Consider the following 20383-nt stretch of genomic DNA (forward strand, 5'->3'; position numbering starts at 1 on the left):
GAGAAAGAATACTTTTTAAAATTAGGAATGGGTATACAGATCTTTTTAAACTTTTTTTTTTTTTGATTCATTAGAGAAGAAATTTGCTTTTCTTCTATCACACTACACTTGGTAACATTTTTAGGAAGGAATTACCCAATGCTGGTGTATCAATAACAAAGATATTAAACAACAAACTATCATCCTGTGGGCATGTGGTAAATTTCGACGGAGAATGAGAAAAGAGAATATTAAGAAAATATTTTAATCTTAATAGCTGGATGCCATTCATTAAAGAAAACATTCCTCTTTATGAAAGCATCTTGTCTTTATTTTCCTTCCACAGAGATTTTTCTAGGTAAGCAGCTCTGATCTATATAGAATCTCTCTACCGCATCACTAAAAAACCACGTAGGAGAGACAGAGTAAATGGTAAAACATTTAGAAACTATCCGCGGGTAAGGACCCCTCTAGTCCCCGACATCCATGACATTCAAGTCCTTGACAGCCTTCCCAGTCTAAGGTCCTAAGGGTTCCGCCACATCCCCCTTTGCACTTCAGTCGGGATACTGCACTACACTGTCTGCTTTCAGAGACACTCTCTCCCCAAACATCATCCCAAAGAAAACTGAGCAGCCAGAAACGCCCAGCCAGGCTCCCCCCCCCCCTTCCCGTTAAGTCTTTGTTCAGCCTCAGGTCACATTCTAAGGGAACCACTTAATGTTGATTAAAGGGAGGAGCCTGGGGACACCGAAGTCAGAGGCAGAGAAAGTCCGGGAGCGGACTGAGTCCATTATTCAGAACGGCCAGCCTTGAGGACTAGCCCGGCCCTCCCCAGCAGGGGGGAGCATTCATGCTGGGGACCACGGGCAGAGGGGGAGACTCTCGGGAACCCGGGCTCTGCGCGCCTCCCCCCGCCCCGCGGACGGGCTGACAGCGGCCGAGGAGGAAAGGCAGTCCGGAGCGGGGAGCGCAGCCGGGCAGGGTGACCGTCCCCACCGGCTCCTCGGGACGGGCTGCTGCTTCCCGGCTGCCGGCGGGGTGCGGATGCGCTACAGGCAGCCCGCGGCTCAGCTCGCAGCCTTCGGGAGGCACCGAAGCATCGGCCGGACATCCCCGGCGGGCAGGGATCCTCAGCCATGGGCAGCCTGGACAACGAGACTCTGCTGTTCTCGCCCTCCCCTGAGGCGGAGAACTACAGCCAGATGATCACCGAGGGCGGCTTCAGCCCCAGCCCTGCCCTGAACTTCAGCCCCAGCACGTTCGAGGACCCCAGCCTCAGCCCCAATTTCAGCTCTAGCATTAGCCCTGACCCCAGCCCCAGCCTCAGTTCCAGTCTGAACCCGACCCCTAGCCCCTGGGAGCCAAAGGTCAGCAGTAGTCCCCAAGGTCTTGCCCACCTCCCACAAGATTGGGGTAGCCCGGACAATCCGTTCTGGGACACCCCTCTGAACCATGGCCTGAATGTATTTGTGGGAGTGGCCCTGTGCATCACCATGCTGGGTTTGGGCTGCACCGTGGAGGTCAATCACATCGGGGCTCACATCCGCAGGCCCATCGGGGTCCTGCTGGCCCTGCTCTGCCAGTTCGTCTTCATGCCCCTGCTGGCCTTCCTCCTGGCCCTCATCTTCTCTCTGGACGAAGTGGAGGCTGTGGCAGTTCTATTATGCGGCTGCTGTCCAGGAGGAAACCTTTCCAATCTTATGTCTCTGCTGGTGAATGGCGACATGAACCTCAGGTATGAGCTTCCCTTCTCAAACCAATTAGCGACCCAATGAGATGAGGAAAAGGAAGGGAGCCGTGAAAAAGAACACAGCGGGGACAAAAAGTAGAGAAAGGATTTAATGTGAGAGGCTTTCCAATCAGAGAAGCCTTAGTGGCTTTGTTAGGGAAAAGGGTTGTAGCTTTGAAGGTGGGAGGGAGGAAAGGGAGCCCCAGAAGCTGGGCTCCTCCACCACTGAAGTCAGTTTTAGAGCTGGGATGGCTCTGTAATTGGGGATGTCAAAGAGGAGATTGTCACTTTGGGCAGCTGAACTACAAAGAAAATCTGTTGAATTCAATTCAACAAGTAGATACAAATAAAAAGAAATAATCAAGGACAATTAAGAAACAAAAACATGTTCAAAAGAATCAACTACAGATCCTAGTCCTTCTATTTAATTAGATCCAACCCGAATCAATGGAGTACTTTAGAATATTGGCAAACAAAGACAGGGGATGGGAGTGGAACATAGCTCTTAACATCTCTCAGACAGGTTTCATTAGGAGGATTGGCCGTAGGCCCCTTCATCACTCCAATATGTTGCTTTTCCCTGCAGCTCTCCTCAGATCTTTAGGGACCCCTCCCCAGACCTTAAACTGGCTAATTCAGATTCACTTTCCCCCCCTTTCTCTACAGAGACTGGGGGGAGGATGTTAGTCCTAACTAGATGTTTGTTGTGTTTACTTCCATCTCTACAGTATTATCATGACTATTTCTTCCACACTTCTGGCTTTGCTGTTGATGCCCCTGTGCCTGTGGATCTATAGTCGGGCCTGGATCAATACAACTTTGGTGCAGTTATTACCCCTGGGAGCAGTGACCCTGACCCTCTGCAGCACCCTGATTCCAATTGCTGTAGGTGTATTCATCCGCTACAAATATACACGAGTCGCTGACTATGTCCTTAAGGTATGGTCCTGATTCTGTTCCCAAACTCAATCTTGTTTATCAAAACCTCAGATCACTTCTCTGACCCTTAACTGGCCTGAAATGGGGAGGATCCGGGAGGGAAGAAAAGGAGAATCAGCTTCACAAGTTACAAGGAAGAAGCTACTCTAATTTTACAAAAGATTACCTACCTCCATCTCAAAGTAATGATTGAGGGTTATTTGAAAAGAATCTTACAAGACACAAGTAGAAGAAACAAAAGAGAAGTAGCTAGGGAAAAATAAGAAAATGCAGTAGAAGCAAAAATTCTTTCTCTAACAAGAGCTGATCAAATAATACTGTCAAAATACCTTACTGTATTTTGTAAAGCTCACGAAAACTGGCCTTAAGAACACCATCTAAATATAGTTTATTGAAAAAAAGAAACCAATTGTTTTCAAGTTACAAAACATTTTAATATTCTTAAAAACAAATGTGGACATGAAAAAACTCAAAAGAAATAGAAATAATGGTTTAGTAAATGGACACTATAGATACAAAATATATGTGTGAACATAAAATAGTATTTTATTTTTGAAATGTAACTTATGCCATAATCTTGGTTTTCTTTCTTGGTGAAATATAGTTTTGCATTATTTTTGGATATTTATTGTAGATAAAGTTTTCTAACCTTAGAGAAAAGAGAAAAATGAAAAGAATTCCAAAGTATTCTTCCAACAACAAAACCACCAAAGACATAATAAATTAACTCTAAATAATAAACACCAATTATTTCTTTTTTCTGATCTTTTTCTCTGTGGGAGAGATACTGAACCAGCTTTCAATAAATAAATAAGGTTTTCTGTATCAATATTTAGTCAAATCAACAAAAATAATCAACATATCAAATCAAAGGCCAACCTGACAAAACAACTGAATAGAAAACTCTATGACAAAGTTTCAATTATGTGACATTTGAGAATACTTCATTTGTTTAACTTTACCATCAGCAATATCTTTATTTCCTGTGGTTATATTGTTATATAGAAGATCTAAATTTGTTAATAGCAAAAACAATTATGCCTGCTTTTACCATGTGTACTGGACTCAAAAGTCTTATGAAGAAATATATGACCTTAAAATATATTTTTTACCTAATTTTTTAAGTGTTAAAAGGTGTTTCCTTCAAGACTTAATTGACAAAGAGAATCAAATTATCAGTTTGCAGGCCAAAAACAAACATTTTATTCACTTAAAAATAAATAAATATATTTGAAATTAACTGGAGAACATGGGTGAGTTATATGGCAGAGTGAAAAAAACACTGGACGGTTGACAAGGGTCCGACTCTCCCTTAGTACATTAGTCAGCTATATGACACATCTCTTAATTTCCCAGGTCCCCTGTTTCATTCCCCCCTAATATGGGGATAATATTTTCAATTAGCTACATTCTAGAGGAAGGCTTTGAGGAAATCCTTCTCAAACCTTAAAGTCACTTTGTCCTGGGGGACTTGGGTTCTCTGTCCACCCTAGCAGAAAGTCTCTTTTAAAGATACTTTACAAACTTCCAAAAATGATAAACATGAGTGGGTTTGGGGGACACCATATCTGTGATTTCATTCCAGTAACGGAATTCAAATCAGTGAGAGGCAGTACTAGAACCTCCAGCTTTTCCACAAAGAAGCCAAATCTTGATCCACTATGCCAGAGCTGATTCTCAAATATCCTTAAATGTGAATTATTTTAGGAAAACACAACGGTGAGATTTAATAATATTTTCAGATACCTGTAAAAATTTAAAAGGAACATCAAGTTCCCATAATAACTAAAAGAATTAAAATAGTTGAAAGACAAAAACAAACTCTACAATAAAATATTCCAAAGGACAGGTGATTTCCTTAGTCTTGATTTTCCAATTGTACTGACAAATCAATTGGAACAATGTTTTTCATATTTTAAACTACAAGGATCATAAGGTTGTTTAGTTTCCACCTATTTTTTATTTGAAAGTAAGTTGAACATATTTTTAGGAACTTCCAATGTTGAGATCTGTCTTAAAAGTTACTATCATATAGAAAGACAGAAAGTAACATTAAGGATATGCCAACCCCATATATTAAGCTCTCTTCAGAACCATTTAGGAGCTTGATGCATTATTAAAGGTACTGTATAAAATCTTACAATTTCCCACCACTCTCTCACAATGCAGTCTATTTTACTTGAATGAGTTAAAAGTATTTGGCAAGATGCCAAGATGACAGTGTTCTGTAACACAGAAAACATTTTTAGTGCCAGCTGTAATGTATAAACAAGCTACCTATTATGATGATGATATAATATCGTCATAAGAAACTATTATAGTCTAACAGATAAGTAAGAATATAATATGGAAACATTCAATTTAGTTTTATAAAAAATACATCTACATCTGACATCAGCTTGTTTGCATTCTTGACATCACAAAAATCTAAGAGATATGGTTCAACATTATGAAAGCTCCTTTGGAAATGTGAAATACAATCACAAGTGTTAAAAATATTGCTTGCTAAAAGGAATTTTAAAATTTCAGTCATTTAATCCCAGATATAGTACATATATGTGTGTGTGTGTGTGTGTGTGTGTGTGTGTACTATATATATATATACATATATATATATATAGTACACACATATATAGATATAATATAGTGCAAAAAGCACAATGTCCAGTTTTAAAGTTGTTATATAGTTTACATATGTATGTACACGTACATATACATACATATACATAATATAAAGTTTTATGTTTTGCATTAGTTAAGGCCACATTTGGAATTCCGTGTACAACACTGGAGGCTACATTTTAAGACGGACAATGAAAGTTTGTGAAATGGACTAGGAAATTGTAGAATAAGTAGAGTAGAATGTAGAAACTATGTTATATGATGAACAGTTGCAAAAATGAGGAATATTTAGTCTGGAGAAGAGAGGAGGAGAGGCAGAAAGCCAGATCTTTGTGTATCTGAAGGCAGTTATAGGGAAGAACTTTTTGCTCCAAAAGGGAGAACAAAAACTAACCAGTGGAGACTACAGGAGAGAAAATTCAATTCAACATAAAGGAAGAATTGAGTAAATATAACTCTGTTCAATAATAGCAAACTGACTGGATAAGTCTGACAAAAGCCAACAATTCTAGAGGGCTTTCAAGTTTGCCAAGCAGTTTCTAATCCTGTAGGGCAAGTAGTACCACTGCTAGTCTTCAGATGAGGACTTAGCCAGGGAGAAATCATGCTCACAAGCCAGGATCACAAAGCTTACAAATGTCAGAAACATCTGAATCCCTGCCTTTCTTACTGAAGCCCAACACTATTCACTTGCTATATAAAGTAATATCTGTAATTTATTTTTTGAATTTTCCTGCATTTTATCTGAATTTCAATGTGATTTGTCCATTTTCTATTACTAGGTTTCCCTGTGGTCTCTGCTAGTGACTCTGGTGGTCCTTTTCATTATGACCGGTACTATGTTAGGACCTGAACTGTTGGCAAGTATTCCTGCAACTGTTTATGTGGTAGCCATTTTTATGCCTTTGGCTGGATATGTGTCGGGATATGGTTTGGCTACCTTATTCCATCTGCCCTCCAACTGCAAAAGGACTGTTTCTCTAGAAACAGGTAGTCAGAACGTACAACTCTGCACGGCTATTCTAAAACTAACCTTCCCTCCACAGCTCATAGGAAGTATGTACATGTTTCCTCTGCTTTATGCCCTTTTCCAGTCTGCAGAAGCAGGGATTTTTGTATTAGTGTATAAGATGTATGGAAGGGAAGTTGTACATAAGCAAGATCCTTTGGATGAAGATGATACAGATATTTCTTATAAGAAACTGAAGGAAGAAGAAATGGCAGATACTTCATATGGATCAGTTAAAGTGGATGAACGTAATTCAATAATGATGGAACCCACCCAGACCTCCCTGTAGGTTACATTTAACGTAGAGCAACCTATCGACTCCTCCCCTCCCCCACCTCCCATTTATAGTCTGTGGGATGTTTAAGCAGTATTAAAGGGCTTCACTGTAGCAGGATTCTTCTACATGGAACCATATACCTTTCCACTGTTAGACAATCTGGGCTTCATGTTTGTCAGCTTCAGACATTTCCTCAAATTTAAACACTCAAGTACGTTCAGTGTTATAGTACATCAGATTACCAACACAAAGTTGAAGTTAAGTGAATGTCTGTTCTTTAAATACTTCTTTTAAAATGGAGACAGATTAGAGACCGGGACCTCTGAAACAGGAATTTTTGGCGCAGTGCGAGTTAATACAAGCTCTATCTCTAAGACCATAATCAAATTTCATGTATTCATTGGGGGAAAAAAATGTAGGATTTGTCTTGTGCTCAGTTAAGCTCAGTCAATTAAATAAAAACGGTGTAACAATGTCAATTCTGTTGAACCCACATCATATTAGAGAAAATCAGTAAAGACATTAAAACGCCTACTTGATTTGGACTGATATTATTTATTCCCGGTACTAAAGAGCACCACTCCCCAAGTGAGGTGGGACCTGAGGTAATAATCAACACAACAATCCGCAGAGCACCTTCCAGGGGAGAGAGAAAAGGCAGTTTATTCTAACTCTCCCAAGACGGGAGAAGAAGCCGGCCCACCCGGTGGCAATCCCGCCGAGGGGGTGGCCCAGCAGCCCAGCCCAGAACTCCACTCCCACCCCCGCCCTCAGGCCGTCTCCCGCAGACTTTCCCAGTTCTTTCCCCTCGTGCTCACACCTGGGGACCCCTCCTGCCGTAATTGACCAGGGCGGCTCTCTCTAGACCCGGGAGGAGTGGGGTCCTTTGGCTGGGGTTCAGGGCAGACCTGCGATGACTCTCCCCCCCTCCCTGCGGGGTCCCGGGGTAGTGGAAAAGGGACAAAGCTTACCTGGGCGTCAGGCCTTGCAGGCGGCCCCAGGCCCGGCCTAGACCGCCCCCGCGGGGAGGAGGCGTCTGGCCTCAGGGCCTCGGGCTGGGAGTGCCGCCCCCGCGGACGGGCCCGCCTATTTAGGGCGCTGGCGCCGGGCACAGCCGGGCTGCGCACATGGCTGGCCTAGGCGACGACGGCGGCCTGGAAGGTTACATGTTCCCGACCTACGGCCCGTACGCGTTCCCATACGCGCCGGGGCCCAAGGGCAAGGCCGGCGGCGGTGGCTGGCGGCCCCGGGGTGCGGTGGGGGTGAACTCCGGCCTGCCGCCCTTCGGGCAGCCCCCGGCGGCCGACTACCTGGACAGCTACCAGCGGGCCCAGCTCATGGCCGTGCTGGCGCAGGTGAGCCCGGGCCTGGTTCCGCGGCTGCGCAGGGCCCCGAGCCGCGACGTGGCCGTGCAGGTGAACCCGCGTCGGGACGCGGCCGTGCAGTGTTCGCTGGGGCGCCGCCCGTTACCTCGCCGGGCCCGGGAGCTGTCCGAGGCCGCTTTCCCGCGCACCGCCGCCGTCTATTCGCCCGTGGCCTCGCGCCGTCTCGCAGCCCTCGTGGAAGAGCCCGAGGGCGGGGGCTCCGCGGGGGAGGAGGCGGGCTGTGAGGCCCAGGAGGGCGGCGGCCGGGACAGCCCGGCCGAGGAGCCGACCCAGTCCGACGGCGCCCAGGCCGCGGAACCCGCCGACGAGCCCGAGGAGCTGGAGCCAGAGCAGGAGCACGAGCAGGAGCCGGAGCGGGCCGCGGCCGGGGAGGCGGAGGAGGCGAGGGAGACCGCAGCCCCGGGATCGCAGAGCCCCGAGCAGACTAAGACGAGGCTGCGCTTCCAGGTGAGAACCCCGCCCCTAACTCAGAGTCCACCCCCACCTTCCACCTGGCCCCTCTGTTAGACGCCGCCTGTTTGCTGGGCTGTGCTCGTCTTAGGGACTGGCGTCCAAAGCAGCAAGTGACTCTGGAAGGAGCGTGGGGGGTGAGGGGAGGGAGAGTCAGCCCCCATCCCCAGCGTGGAGCCGGGGCTGCCTCCGAGGGCCTGGAAGCTTTCTTAATGGAAAGCCTCGGGTTCTGGGGAAGACTATCCAGCCAGGGATTGCTCTGCCCATGTGCGCCCGCGGCCCTTGAGGGTTTGGGAAGTTTTTGGAACGGCTGGGGGGCTTTCGGCCTTCAGTGATGTGGGTCCCGTTGGTGCCGGCCGCCGCCAAGCGTCCAGGCCGCAGCGTGGAAGCACGTGGGACACGGTTTGGGGTCCTGGACCCCTGGGTGCCTCCCCAACATGCAATTGTAAATCTCTTACAAATAAAAGCCTAGGCCTGTCTTTTCCAACGTGGGGACCTTTCTTTGGGGCTCACATAGGGCTACATTCTCTTCCCTTAAAAAGACCCCCAAACTGCCTTTGAGCTCTTCTGTCCCCCTTTGGCCCTGGAGGTTACCTTATCCGCCTTGAGCCCCCCAGGATTATGCTTTGTTTTGCTGGATCCCATGATGAGCGGTTTCTTCCTTGGTGAGTTCCCGGAAAAGAGTCTGTGGAAATGGTTCGTGTTCTCCTTTCCTTAGCTTTGGGAGAGTACGATTGACCTCAGCCAAAGTACAAAAAAAGCCCCAGCTTCCATCACTGTCTCTGAAATAGAGACTGGACATTACATCTCATTTGCCCCCTTACAATGTTGTTGTTCAGTTCTTAGAGCAGAAGTACGGCTATTATCACTGCAAAGACTGCAACATTCGATGGGAGAGCGCATATGTGTGGTGTGTGCAGGGCACCAACAAGGTAAGCGGCACGTGCAACTGGTAGCATCTTTGTACCATGGAGTGTCTGGTTGGGGGGGAGGGAGGAATAGGGCACACTTACCTTACACTCTCTCCTCTCAGGTTTACTTTAAGCAGTTTTGCAGAACTTGTCAGAAGTCTTACAACCCTTACCGAGTGGAAGATATCGCTTGTCAGGTAAAATGTCTTTCTTTGCTCAGAAATGGGTGTGATTTGGGTTTTTGTTTGTTTTTAGTGCACCTTATTTATACAAAAGCTAGCTGGATACCTGATAGTTATAGAATCACAAGTCTGTAATAAGAAGGGCATTGGATTAGAAGACTAGGAGAATCTGGATCCTAACTTGGTGGATTGCTTGGGGATGTTGTAGAAAGGATTCTTGGTTAGAAATATGGCCTCTGAATTACCTTCCACTTTGTAGATACTGTGATTTTTGGGCCTAGTTTTTATGCCACATCCCCCATTACTAAAGCCAAATAGTCTCCTAGTTCAGGTTTTGGTACACAGCATTCCTCTTTTCCTCCAGAGTTGTAAACAGACAAGATGTTCCTGCGCAGTGAAGCTTCGCCATGTGGATCCTAAAAGACCCCATCGGCAGGATTTGTGCGGGAGATGCAAAGGCAAACGCCTCTCCTGTGATAGCACCTTCAGCTTTAAATACATCATTTAAGTGAATGGCAAGAGTCCAGATGTAACTTCTGCAGACAAATGAGTTTGTTTTGCTTGCCACCTTCCCTTCCCTCATTTAAAAGACTGATGAGAAAAGTAAGAATATTTGACTGAACCTTTAAATAAAGGTATTATTGCAAAACAATCTATACGTTATTGAGGTCTCACCTTCTTTGCTTTTTAAAAATTTTTTATTTTGGGAAACAAATTGAATCAAAAGAAAAAAAAAACAAACCTGTAACTCATATTGCAAGATAGATTCCAGAAAGTATCCATTTTTATACAGAAATTATTTATTTTGACAGATTTTTTTGTTGTAATAAACTAGAGTGACTTGGAAGAGGAGAAAAAGTTGTAGATGCCTGATCTGAGTCTGTTAAGTCCAATTTCTTCTTTGGATCTCTGCTCTCTTTATCTTACTTCCTATTATAATTGTAAAGCTAAAGCCATTGAAGTGTGTGGTTTTTTTTTTTTTTTTAAACTTGTCACAAGAGGAGGTGCTATAAAACCTTGAATGAACAAATCCTGGGGATTAACAAGAGTTGAAATGATCCTGAGTGTTGATTATTCGAGTAGGATTTAATATAAGAAGATCAGACTTCTTATTTGCTTATCACCCCAAAGAATAATCCAATGTGACCAAAATGGCGTGTAATCCCACTGGATTCGATGACTTTTGTAATGTATCCTGGCCTAGATCATTTTAAAGGCTAAGAAACTGGTGATGTGATAGCATGTGGACTCAGACATGTTTATACATGCCCAGATTTTCATTATAGAACTGAGATGGGCAGGTAGTAGCTCAAGGGATGGAGTGCCAGCTCTGGGATCACTTGGAGAAGACCTGAGTTCAAATATGGCTCACACAATTTCCCCATTGGTAAAATGAGCTGAAGAAGGAAATGGCAAACGTTTCCAGTATCTTTGCCAAGAAAACCTCAAATGAGCCCATGAAGAGTTGTAGACAACTAAATAGCAGAATTGAAATATGAATGAAAATGTTTTCTTCAAAATCTTTTTAAGTCCCTCTATAATCTTTTTTGTAATGGCCTCTTCCAAATTAGTCTTACTTCAATCATTCTGAAGAATCCTGGCAGTTAGAATCAAAACAAAAACTTCATTTGGAGGAAGCTACTTGCAGATAGACTTTCACTGAAATACAGGTGTCTTGTCTTTCCAGCCATATGCTGGAATCAAATTGAACATGTCTGCCTCAGAGCTGCAAAGGGGGGGGGGGGCTCACTCATGTGCTTGCATGTTGCCAATGCCTGTTAACTCTTTGCTTAATTATTTCAAGTCCTTTAAACCCCAAATCCAAAGAAAACCTGATGAAGTCGTTCATATTTGTTGCCTCAAAGGCTTTTGTAGAACAAAAGCTCTTGCAGATGGCAACATGTTACATGAATGTTAATTACTTCTTTCCTCTCAGTACTTGGCAATTCTAAGGCACTTGGGTAATATTGCAGTGACAAGCAAGTAATTGATGAGGTTTTACCCCTTTACAAGAAAAAATTCCTGGAGGCCAGTTCTTATATAAACTGCAGCCCTGAGTAGGTACTATAATAGTTGCAGTATCTTAACTATGTAAAATGAAATTTGTTTATTCTGTTTTGCAGAAGTGCATAAGAAAAAAATTTGCACAAAATTCTTTGAGCATTTGGACAGTTTAAGCTAGAAAATGATACAGAACTCTAGTTTAAACAGGAGTCAAGGCTGTTTTACAATAAATAAGCTTTTGGTAGTAATATGATAGTGTTCAGCATAGTACCTGACACGTAATGGTACTTTATAAATGCTTTTAAAATTTTATCTGAATGGCCTAGGGGGAAAAATTTAAAGGAAAATTTATTATGAAAGTCTTTACTAGATAATTGAGTATTATTTTTCTATGAGGAAAAACCCAGATCTTAAATGTCAGTAATACTGGCTGTGTGATTTTGGGGAGGTCACCACCTGTCACTGTGCCAAGCCCCCAGAGGGGCTTCTCATACAGATAGTCCTGAGATGCTGCTGTGGAACAGTGGCAGAGAGTATTCTACAACCTGAGTCATCAAAGACTGCAGAGTTTTTTCACTGAGTAGGGTTCCATTGTTAAGAGCTGATTTTCTCCAGACATTTCACTATCCCTTTAGGCTAAGGAGTAGGAAAGTGAAACCAGTTTAGCAATTTTAAATACTGCTTTTTAAAAGTATGTTCACCATCTTGGTGTTATTTTGACTAGAAGTCTATTATATTCTTATATTAACTTTACTGTGCTTTGGTAAGTTGAAGCAATATCTTATATGATTCTCCTAACCCTGACACATAGGTGTTATAATCCCCATTTTACAGTTGAAATAATACTTTCATTTGAGAATTTAAAAAAAATATGTGAATATTAACAATTGGTATCTTATTTGTACAAAAGTTTGCATGATCCCAATCAATACAAGGTGATGATAAGACACATAACTGATTTTTTAAGCTATTGCTTAGAGTGTGATTAAAATAAAATTAGTAATTAATAGCTTTCTGCTTTTGTAGCAATTAGCTTAGATGAAGTTTACTGAGGCAACAGGATCAAGAAATAGTTTATAGAAGAAAAGGGTGGTGAAAATCTACATGCCACCAAGTTCCCTGAAGGTTCATGTGAAGAACTTCATGGCCTAGCAATTGCAACCTTATATGTAGGATACATTTGAAAATTTGCTGTTATTGCTTGTTTTTCTTTACTTTTCATCCTCCCCCCTCAAAAAAAAGAAAGTTATCAGTTACCAGTTAGTTATCTTTGACAGTTTATAATACAGCTCACTGCTATTATATCATTTTGGATTTTATATCCCATTAGAATGAAGATTTCAGTTTTTCTACTATCACCCCTCTTCCCACCTTTTACAGAATAGGAAGCATGACATGAAGAACCAGATGATCTTTTTTTTTCCTTCACAGCACCTTTTGTTTCATTCATTTATTTATAGTAGTAATTGAGGTTAAATGACTTGCCCAAAGTCATACAGCTATGAAGTGTTAAATGTCTGAGTCAAGATTTGAATTCAAGTCCTCCTGACCTCAGGGCCAGTGCTTTAATTTACCCAGCCATCTAGCTGCCCCAACAGCGAACCTTTTTTGTAATGGCCTCTTCCAACTTAGTCTTACTTCAATCATTCTGAAGGATCCTGGCAGTTAGAATCAAAACAAAAACTTCATTTGGAGGAAGCTACTTGCAAATAGAGACTGTTTCACTGAAATACAGGGAGGCATTTCTCCTAGAGATATATAATATTTTTGTTGGAATATAATTGTAGATTACTAGAAAGAAATTAATTTTCAAGTCTTAGAAGAGAGGATTAATTCTACCTAACTGTACTTGTTTCATTTTATTTATTTAGTCTTTGACTTAACTACAGTAATTTCCATGATATAACTGTAATACCTTGGATTTTTGCTTTCTGAACATAGAACAATTAAGAATTTTTAGGAAAATGATCCTAAATTGATTCTGAAACTCACATTTCATAGAAAGTAATTTACTACTTGTTAAATTCTTGCAAAAGCAACACTAAAGCTAATTACATGTTTTCATATATATCTTTAAAGAATACTTTGTTTCACTTTTGGAAAAAAAAAGTGATTTTTAATTATATTCTAGAAATATCCTGCTCAATATTTATTAGTTTGAATGAGTTTAACATTAGGTTATAACTATACTTTTGGTCTGTAGTGAGGTATAAGAAATTATTTTACAATCTTTTAAAATAAAAATGATAAGAAAATGAAGTCCATTTAATGTAAAAAGCTTAAGATATAACTAAAATTATTTAAGCACTAACTTTCAAAATAATACACCAAGTAAGAGATACAATATTTTTATTTTAACAAAAACAAAACAAAAAAAAAAGGGTCAAAGGAAGAGAAAAAATAGGAAATGGAGAGAGATGATGGGAATAAGTGTGTAACGCACCACTAAATAAAACTACCTAACCTTCAGCAAATAGTTATTAAATAATTAAAAGAACACCATCTACAGTACCAACAAGCCATCAAAATAATTCAATTTTATCAGGGTCAAAAAAATACAGTGATTATGAATGTGCCATGACCAGTTATAGAACTTTAAAGGTAACATAACTACTGTCAGCAGTCCAACAGCGCGCACAGTGCCTTCGATGAATGCATTTCAGCATAATTACATTTCTGGTGGGGTCCTCTTCCCCAAGAAAAGGCAAAGCTAAGAATTTCATTTCTACATTCTAAACTCTGGAATCACAGAGCCTGTTTTTTTTTTTTTGTTTGTTTTTTTGTTTGTTTTTTTTTAAAGAAATCACAGTGGGTAAGAGATGCATATAAAAAATACAAGGTGTTCCTTTCAAATCAGAGGAATTGTGGGACTACATTCATTTCTTTTACAAAATACTTAAAAAAAAAAAAAACCTAACAGGTACAGTTCATATTATACTACAGACTCAATGGAGAAGTCTATTGCATGTTTTGGTATCCATCCCCTGTGGTCCTGTATTTGTCTTTTTCTTCTGCAGCCCCAGTTTCCTTAATTGTGACATAAGTCCTGAATAAACATCAAAGCATTTGCACCTCTTCAGCAGACAACAGAATCTGCAAGTCTTATGTTTCTACCACCAGTGGCCACAATTTTTCATTAGCTTTGTACATCCATTCTTGTATAACAGTGCATTGCACAAATGTACAAGAAAAATACTGGTTTTATTCTATACAGTTTCTAGAATATTTACAGAATAAAATAAGTTAACTTTTTCTAGTGAGAGTTGCTGATGGGCAGCATATATCTTTAATATACATTTTTAAGTCTCTGCAGGCAGCTACTTTGGTTAGTTGTTATCAATAATTGTAACATAAGCACTGATCAGAGAACTGAGCAGCATTCCAATAAAGTTAACAGATATATTATTTCTTTTAGAAATTCTGGGAAAGCCCAGTTTTAAAATATTATTTAATGTCCTAACATTTACACACTATGAAGAGTTAGATCTAATAAAATAAAATTTATTCAAAAATAATTTGCAGTGCTCTTTTAGGCATGCTCTGAGACTTTTATCAACAAACATCCATACTTGGAAAATGGGACTGTCACATATCCATACATCCTAACTCTCGCACATACAATGCCTTATGCAGACAATACAAAACAAAGAAAAGAAGTCCACCACACACGACTGCAATCCCCAAACATTAAGAAGTCAATGTTTTGTTTTTGTTTTTGTTTTTTGCAAACAGTCTTTTTCTGTTGATGTCTGACTGCACATTCTTCGTGTAGATAATTAGGTCTCAAGTGATGATTATGCTTGTGATTGCTGGAAAGACAGGAAGCCTTGCAGGTTTTCAGCTAAAATAACCCAGCCTTGATTTCAGCCTCATTCCACCTGCTTTTCGTCGTTTCAAGATTAGAGAAACATTATTGCAACTACTCATAGAATTATTTTCTTGCTGCAGAAAATAATGCATTTCTGTGCATCGCTTTTAGCCCTTTTTTTTTTCCTTTCATGTAGTTTATTTTGTGTAATTAAAAAAAAAAGTTTACTATTGTACAGAGTTATTAAGTGAAGTGATGGCAGTCAGTCAGCATTTTTTTTTTTTCCCTTCAGAGCTTTTGTTTTCAAGTTCGTCATTTCTTATTTTGATAAAATTCTACATTGGTCACCAAGGTTGTGGATGCTGCTGGAAAAGGTATTAATTATTTGCAACAGTTTGTGAAAGGTGCTTGATAAAAATTCTGAGGGACTCCTCAGCTTTAATCTTGTTCATTTCTAAGCAATGAAGCTTTTCAAAATCCAGTGCTCACCAAATTTCTGATTGGTTTGGCCTTTGTTAAAAGCTGGTAGGATTGCACCATTCGTAGAGACTCTCTTATTTCGAGATTAAGTTCCATCAGTTTTAAGCTGGCTTCTGACATGTCCTGGTTAGAACCTATCACTGCAAAACTGCCTGTCTGGCCCAACGTTTGATGACGGAAATATATGTGTAACAGTGTTTGGACAGGATCATCTTCACAACTGCCAAATATGTCATTGGGCCAAAGACACCTGCAAATATATATTTAAATTAAAAAAAATAAAGCAACTATGGTTAAATACTGACTGTTTTTAAAATAAATTACAGGTTATTATGTTTTTCAACAATTAACTATTATAAGATTAGGATCTATTTCTTAAATATGGAAAGGGAGGTGTTTCTAAAAAGTTAATCTTTTAGAAAACATTATGGTGAAAATCTTTCACTTTCAAAAATGACATGTATTAATCTATTATCATATTTAAATGGGCTGTGTAGAACTTTTATTTTCTTATGTATATGTGGCTAAGGGACCTGGACAGACTCAAAAAAATTCATATAACACATGACACAGATAATAAAACAGTATGATACAATAGACTATAGATATCCAGAAAAATAGCAACTATTTTCCCTAACAGCAACCTCAGGCCTTTGCCCCTAGTTCTCCCTTCAAATTTCAGAGTGACACTTTTCTTTTTGCTTAGCAGGGACCTCATCTGACAGATCAGTCAACTTTGTTCAACCCCTGGCCTCTACACTACTGAAGCCCAGAAGGACAGCATTAAATGGCCAGTGGTAAATCATTTTAGCTTTACTCCAAAAAAAAACTCACTTTCAAATGATTACATATTTTTACCTGAAAGTTTTGACTTGTGCTACTGCTGCCATAAAGTCTTTATTTCTCAAAGTTTCAATGAGAGAATGAATGGCTGTTTCTATGGTAGCTTGTGCAGCCTCAGATACATCACTTTCTCCAATGTTCTCAGAGGCAGCTTCGGCCTCTTGAAGAAAACTCTCTAACTGGGCAAGTTCCTCTGACATGTTAATGACCTAAAACAAATAATTAGTTATAATAGTTATAAACTTTATAGTAAAAAACTAATTTAATTTAAACATTTTTTTTTTGTTTCAAAATGGTTCTTTAAAGATATCAGGTTTGAATGTTACCAGATTTTCCCAGCACAGCACAAATCAAATATATGTGCTCTTTCCATCACTTTGTAAATGTACTGTGAAGTTCACAAAACAGGATCATAGCATTTCAGAGATAAAACATACAAGGGATTATGTCTACTTAAAGAATGCAGTTTTAGCAGCTATGTCAACTTGGCATTTTATAATGGGAAAACAAAGGCCCTAAAAAGTCACTTAGTCAAAGCTATTCAAATAGTAAGTGTTAAAGCCAGAATTTATTCTACTATCCCCAGAGGTTATTACATGTATAATGAAGTACAAGTTTAATCCTAGCTTTAATTTGTATAGTAACCATGAAATATTTCAAAATTATAATAACACATGATATGTCTTACCTCTGCTTCATTTTTGATTGTATCTACTTGGCTGATAAGTTTACAGTATGCCTGGAACAGAAGTAGCAATTGGAAATGCAATTTGTATAACCTCCGACATAATTCCAGTTCCTAGGAATAAGTAACATTACATTAAGATTTAGGAATTATTTTTCTGTAAACATGACAAGACATGTTTTAGCCAGCTTTTCAGCAAAGAATTTGCAAATAGTTATTTGTTTACTGCAGAGAAGGAAATGTAGAAAATTTTGACAAGTTAATAGGGTGTAAAGCTGACTAAAGGCAGATGAAAGATGCTTAGGGAATCTCAGTTTATAATTAATATTTAAAGATGAACCACTGATAAAGGCTATTTTATTTTAAAGTTTATTTTGAGAGTGAAAGCACATTTCCAACATAATAATGTTGGTCTACCAAGGCCATATGTAGAATGCTTTGAAAGGTGCAGTGCCCATGTAACACTTAAAATTCGAGCAACTTATAAATGTATGTTATTTTCCATTGCAAAGAAAAAATTCATCCCATTGCATTTACTTACAGCTGCCTGACACAGCAAACAAAAACTAAATTAATTCTTACTTAGAAGTAAGAATAATCATTTCCTTCTTTAAACTGATTTTTATCAATTCCCCCAAATTTCGTATCCTCATTGAAATAAGAAAGTGATATTAACATTTGCATTTTAATAATTATTAAAATTTTCTTTTAAAAAGCCACTGCTAGTTAGATTTAATTATGAAATTCCACAATCAATGTAGGAACAACATTTCATGGGTTAGGACTATGCAAAACTTAAGCACACACTATTCTTAAGGTAGTCTATGACAAAAACATTGCTATGTCACAAATGGACAAGAGACAGAAGACCAGTTTTTGTCCGACATGGTTAAGTAATTCTATAAATCAAGACAGTTCACTTACTGCTAGAATTTCCATTTGCTAAGCAAGAAGGTGAGCGGGTCACAAAAAAACACAAAGGAAGAAAGAGACCAAGAATTAGTTTAGGAAATCATTTTAACTAGGGTCACAGATGTCCCAGGCAAACTGAAAGAAAGACATTTATTCCCATAAAGAAAATCATCAGAATGAAACTTTTTTTTTTATTTTTGCTTTGCCAGAAAATAGAATTTGATAGTCACAGTGAAAGTTTTGTGTACTCTTATTTAAATACTTAAAATATAAATGCCACTGAGAGTAAAATAAAATTTTAAGACTCAGACCACTCATAAATTATCATGAATAGTATCAGACATAATCTTTTTTTTCTAGCTACGTTTTTAAAAATATTTTTAAAAAATCAGGAATTAAAATGAAATGAGGTCATTTGCTTTCATTTACAGAGAATAATTTTCAATTTAAATTTTTATGTAAGTGGTGCTTCTCTTGTAAAGTACTTCAATGTTACAAAAATGAATGATCTCTTAAATTGTTTAAGCATTTTCCATTTATATATATGTTTATGTTGGTTATTTACATTATCAAGTAAAGATGGGATTTCCTAAACTTCAAGTTTCTGTTATCATATTATCAACCCAACACAGAAGCCCTTTTAGAATTTAAGTGAATTACTAGTGTAATTTGAATCACCGAGAACATACCATATATGATATTTAGAGATTTCACTTTACTGGAATTATGAACACCTGCCCAGGAAATGAGTTTACATTTTCATATTTTACATTTTCTCAGTATTTGTATTTTCAATTCTTTATAAAACATCAATATAATAGTACATAACAGTCAACAGTCATTTTGACATTCTCATGTTTCTTTAAATGCTTCAAATATAATGCATATTAGAAGAGGATAAATATTATCTAAATATGCATATTTTTAAATCCTACTCCTAAAAACTTCTTCAGGGTAAAGTTGTTTTTATAAACATTTAAGAAATGTTTGCTGAGTTATAGGAATTATTAGTGTTAACTTTTTAGTGTTATTTTTGCTTTCAATTAACAAATTTTTAGACTCTTCCATTTTTTCAGAAAGCTTATATATAGAAATTTTGAAAAAAATTAATACCTGTAAGTATATAAAATTACAGCCTTTTAAAATACAGATAAGAACTTCAATTTATGTTATGAGCTGACTTTCATGAAATAAGGGAACCCAAGAGTATTTTTAAAAATCAGGTGCATAATTTTAAAAGGGCAAAATAAATGTTATGAAATCAAGTTTCACAAATAAATCAATTTTTGAAAATTCATTACATGCAGAGAATGACTCCTCCTCCCCAATCAGCTCCTAAAAATACTCACTGATTTGTATAATTTAAGAAAAGCATAAGAGGATATAACAATGTCACATATCTGCATTATCCTTGTTTTTAATATTTTTGTAACAAATTTTCCTGAGCAGGAGGGCAAAAGACATCCTTTACTTTAAATAAATACCTATTAGTCCCGAATATCCCACACTCATAAGTTCCATGAATCTCTCTCAACCAGTATGGTTCCTAGTAAATAAACCCCCACTTTTGCTTCTGCTGCCTGTTCTCTACCAATAGTTTTCTCTTCCCTCTTGCTAACTGTCAGCCTCATCCTTCCTTCTTTCATCTGAAATTGTTCTCTTTAGCCTTTATACCATAACTGTTTTCCATACAGCTTTTCAAAGAAAGTATTTCACTCTATTTTCTAATATGAAAACCAGCATTGAAAACCCCTCCCAATATATAAAATGGATTCTTTAGCCTAATTTTTCCTTCCAAAATAAGCACGATGGTATTGAAGATGTTGAAAAAATGTACCTTTCCAGCCTGATCCCAACTCCTCAACACTGTTCTTTGTCGTTAACAATGTAATTTAATGTCTTTCAATTGTTGAAAGCAAAATAGACAAAACTTTTTCTCCATGCAGCTATCAGGTGGAATACACAAGGTCTACTTATCATAGTGCTTTTAGTCCATTTGTATTTTTCACTAAACTTTTATGTGAACAAATTGCAAAGGGTCCAACCAGAATTTCATCATCAGAAAGCCTATAATATAGTTCTACAGTGCTAATTTCAGGTCTGGTTTTTGGAGTAGACAATGCATCTGTAAGGGACTGAAGCAGAATACTAATTCCTTTTCTTTT

At 38.9% G+C, this 20383-nt stretch overlaps 3 protein-coding genes across 8 annotated transcripts in view; 2 read left to right on the forward strand and 1 right to left on the reverse strand.

Annotated features, from left to right (window-relative positions):
- Positions 1-440: 440 nt before the first annotated feature.
- On the forward strand, positions 441-7090 carry SLC10A4 (solute carrier family 10 member 4). The gene is made up of 3 exons (XM_074276877.1): positions 441-1717; positions 2440-2650; positions 6055-7090. The coding sequence occupies exons 1-3, from the start codon at positions 1119-1121 to the stop codon at positions 6568-6570; spliced, it is 1326 nt and encodes a 441-aa protein (XP_074132978.1). The 5' UTR covers positions 441-1118; the 3' UTR covers positions 6571-7090.
- Positions 7091-7537: 447 nt separating this feature from the next.
- On the forward strand, positions 7538-10103 carry ZAR1 (zygote arrest 1). The gene is made up of 4 exons (XM_074276879.1): positions 7538-8390; positions 9233-9325; positions 9427-9501; positions 9851-10103. Exons 1-4 carry the CDS (start codon positions 7686-7688, stop codon positions 9992-9994), a joined length of 1017 nt encoding a protein of 338 aa, XP_074132980.1. The 5' UTR covers positions 7538-7685; the 3' UTR covers positions 9995-10103.
- Positions 10104-13822: 3719 nt separating this feature from the next.
- FRYL (FRY like transcription coactivator) overlaps positions 13823-20383 on the reverse strand; it is a 190615-nt gene continuing 184054 nt past the window's right edge. For 4 of the 6 annotated variants that reach the window (XM_074276869.1, XM_074276871.1, XM_074276868.1 and 1 more), the window contains 4 exons: positions 18231-18248; positions 17310-17420; positions 16637-16830; positions 13823-16028 (listed from right to left, as the gene is read on the reverse strand). In XM_074276869.1, coding sequence (XP_074132970.1) covers positions 15770-16028; positions 16637-16830; positions 17310-17420; positions 18231-18248 — 582 coding nt within the window. In that variant the 3' untranslated portion in view covers positions 13823-15769. The remainder of the gene's footprint in view (positions 16029-16636; positions 16831-17309; positions 17421-18230; positions 18249-20383) is intronic. The other 2 variants (XM_074276873.1, XM_074276870.1) reach the window with 1 other exon arrangement.

Source organism: Sminthopsis crassicaudata, chromosome 6 (genome assembly GCF_048593235.1).
Source record: "Sminthopsis crassicaudata isolate SCR6 chromosome 6, ASM4859323v1, whole genome shotgun sequence".
Taxonomy (NCBI): domain Eukaryota; kingdom Metazoa; phylum Chordata; class Mammalia; order Dasyuromorphia; family Dasyuridae; genus Sminthopsis; species Sminthopsis crassicaudata.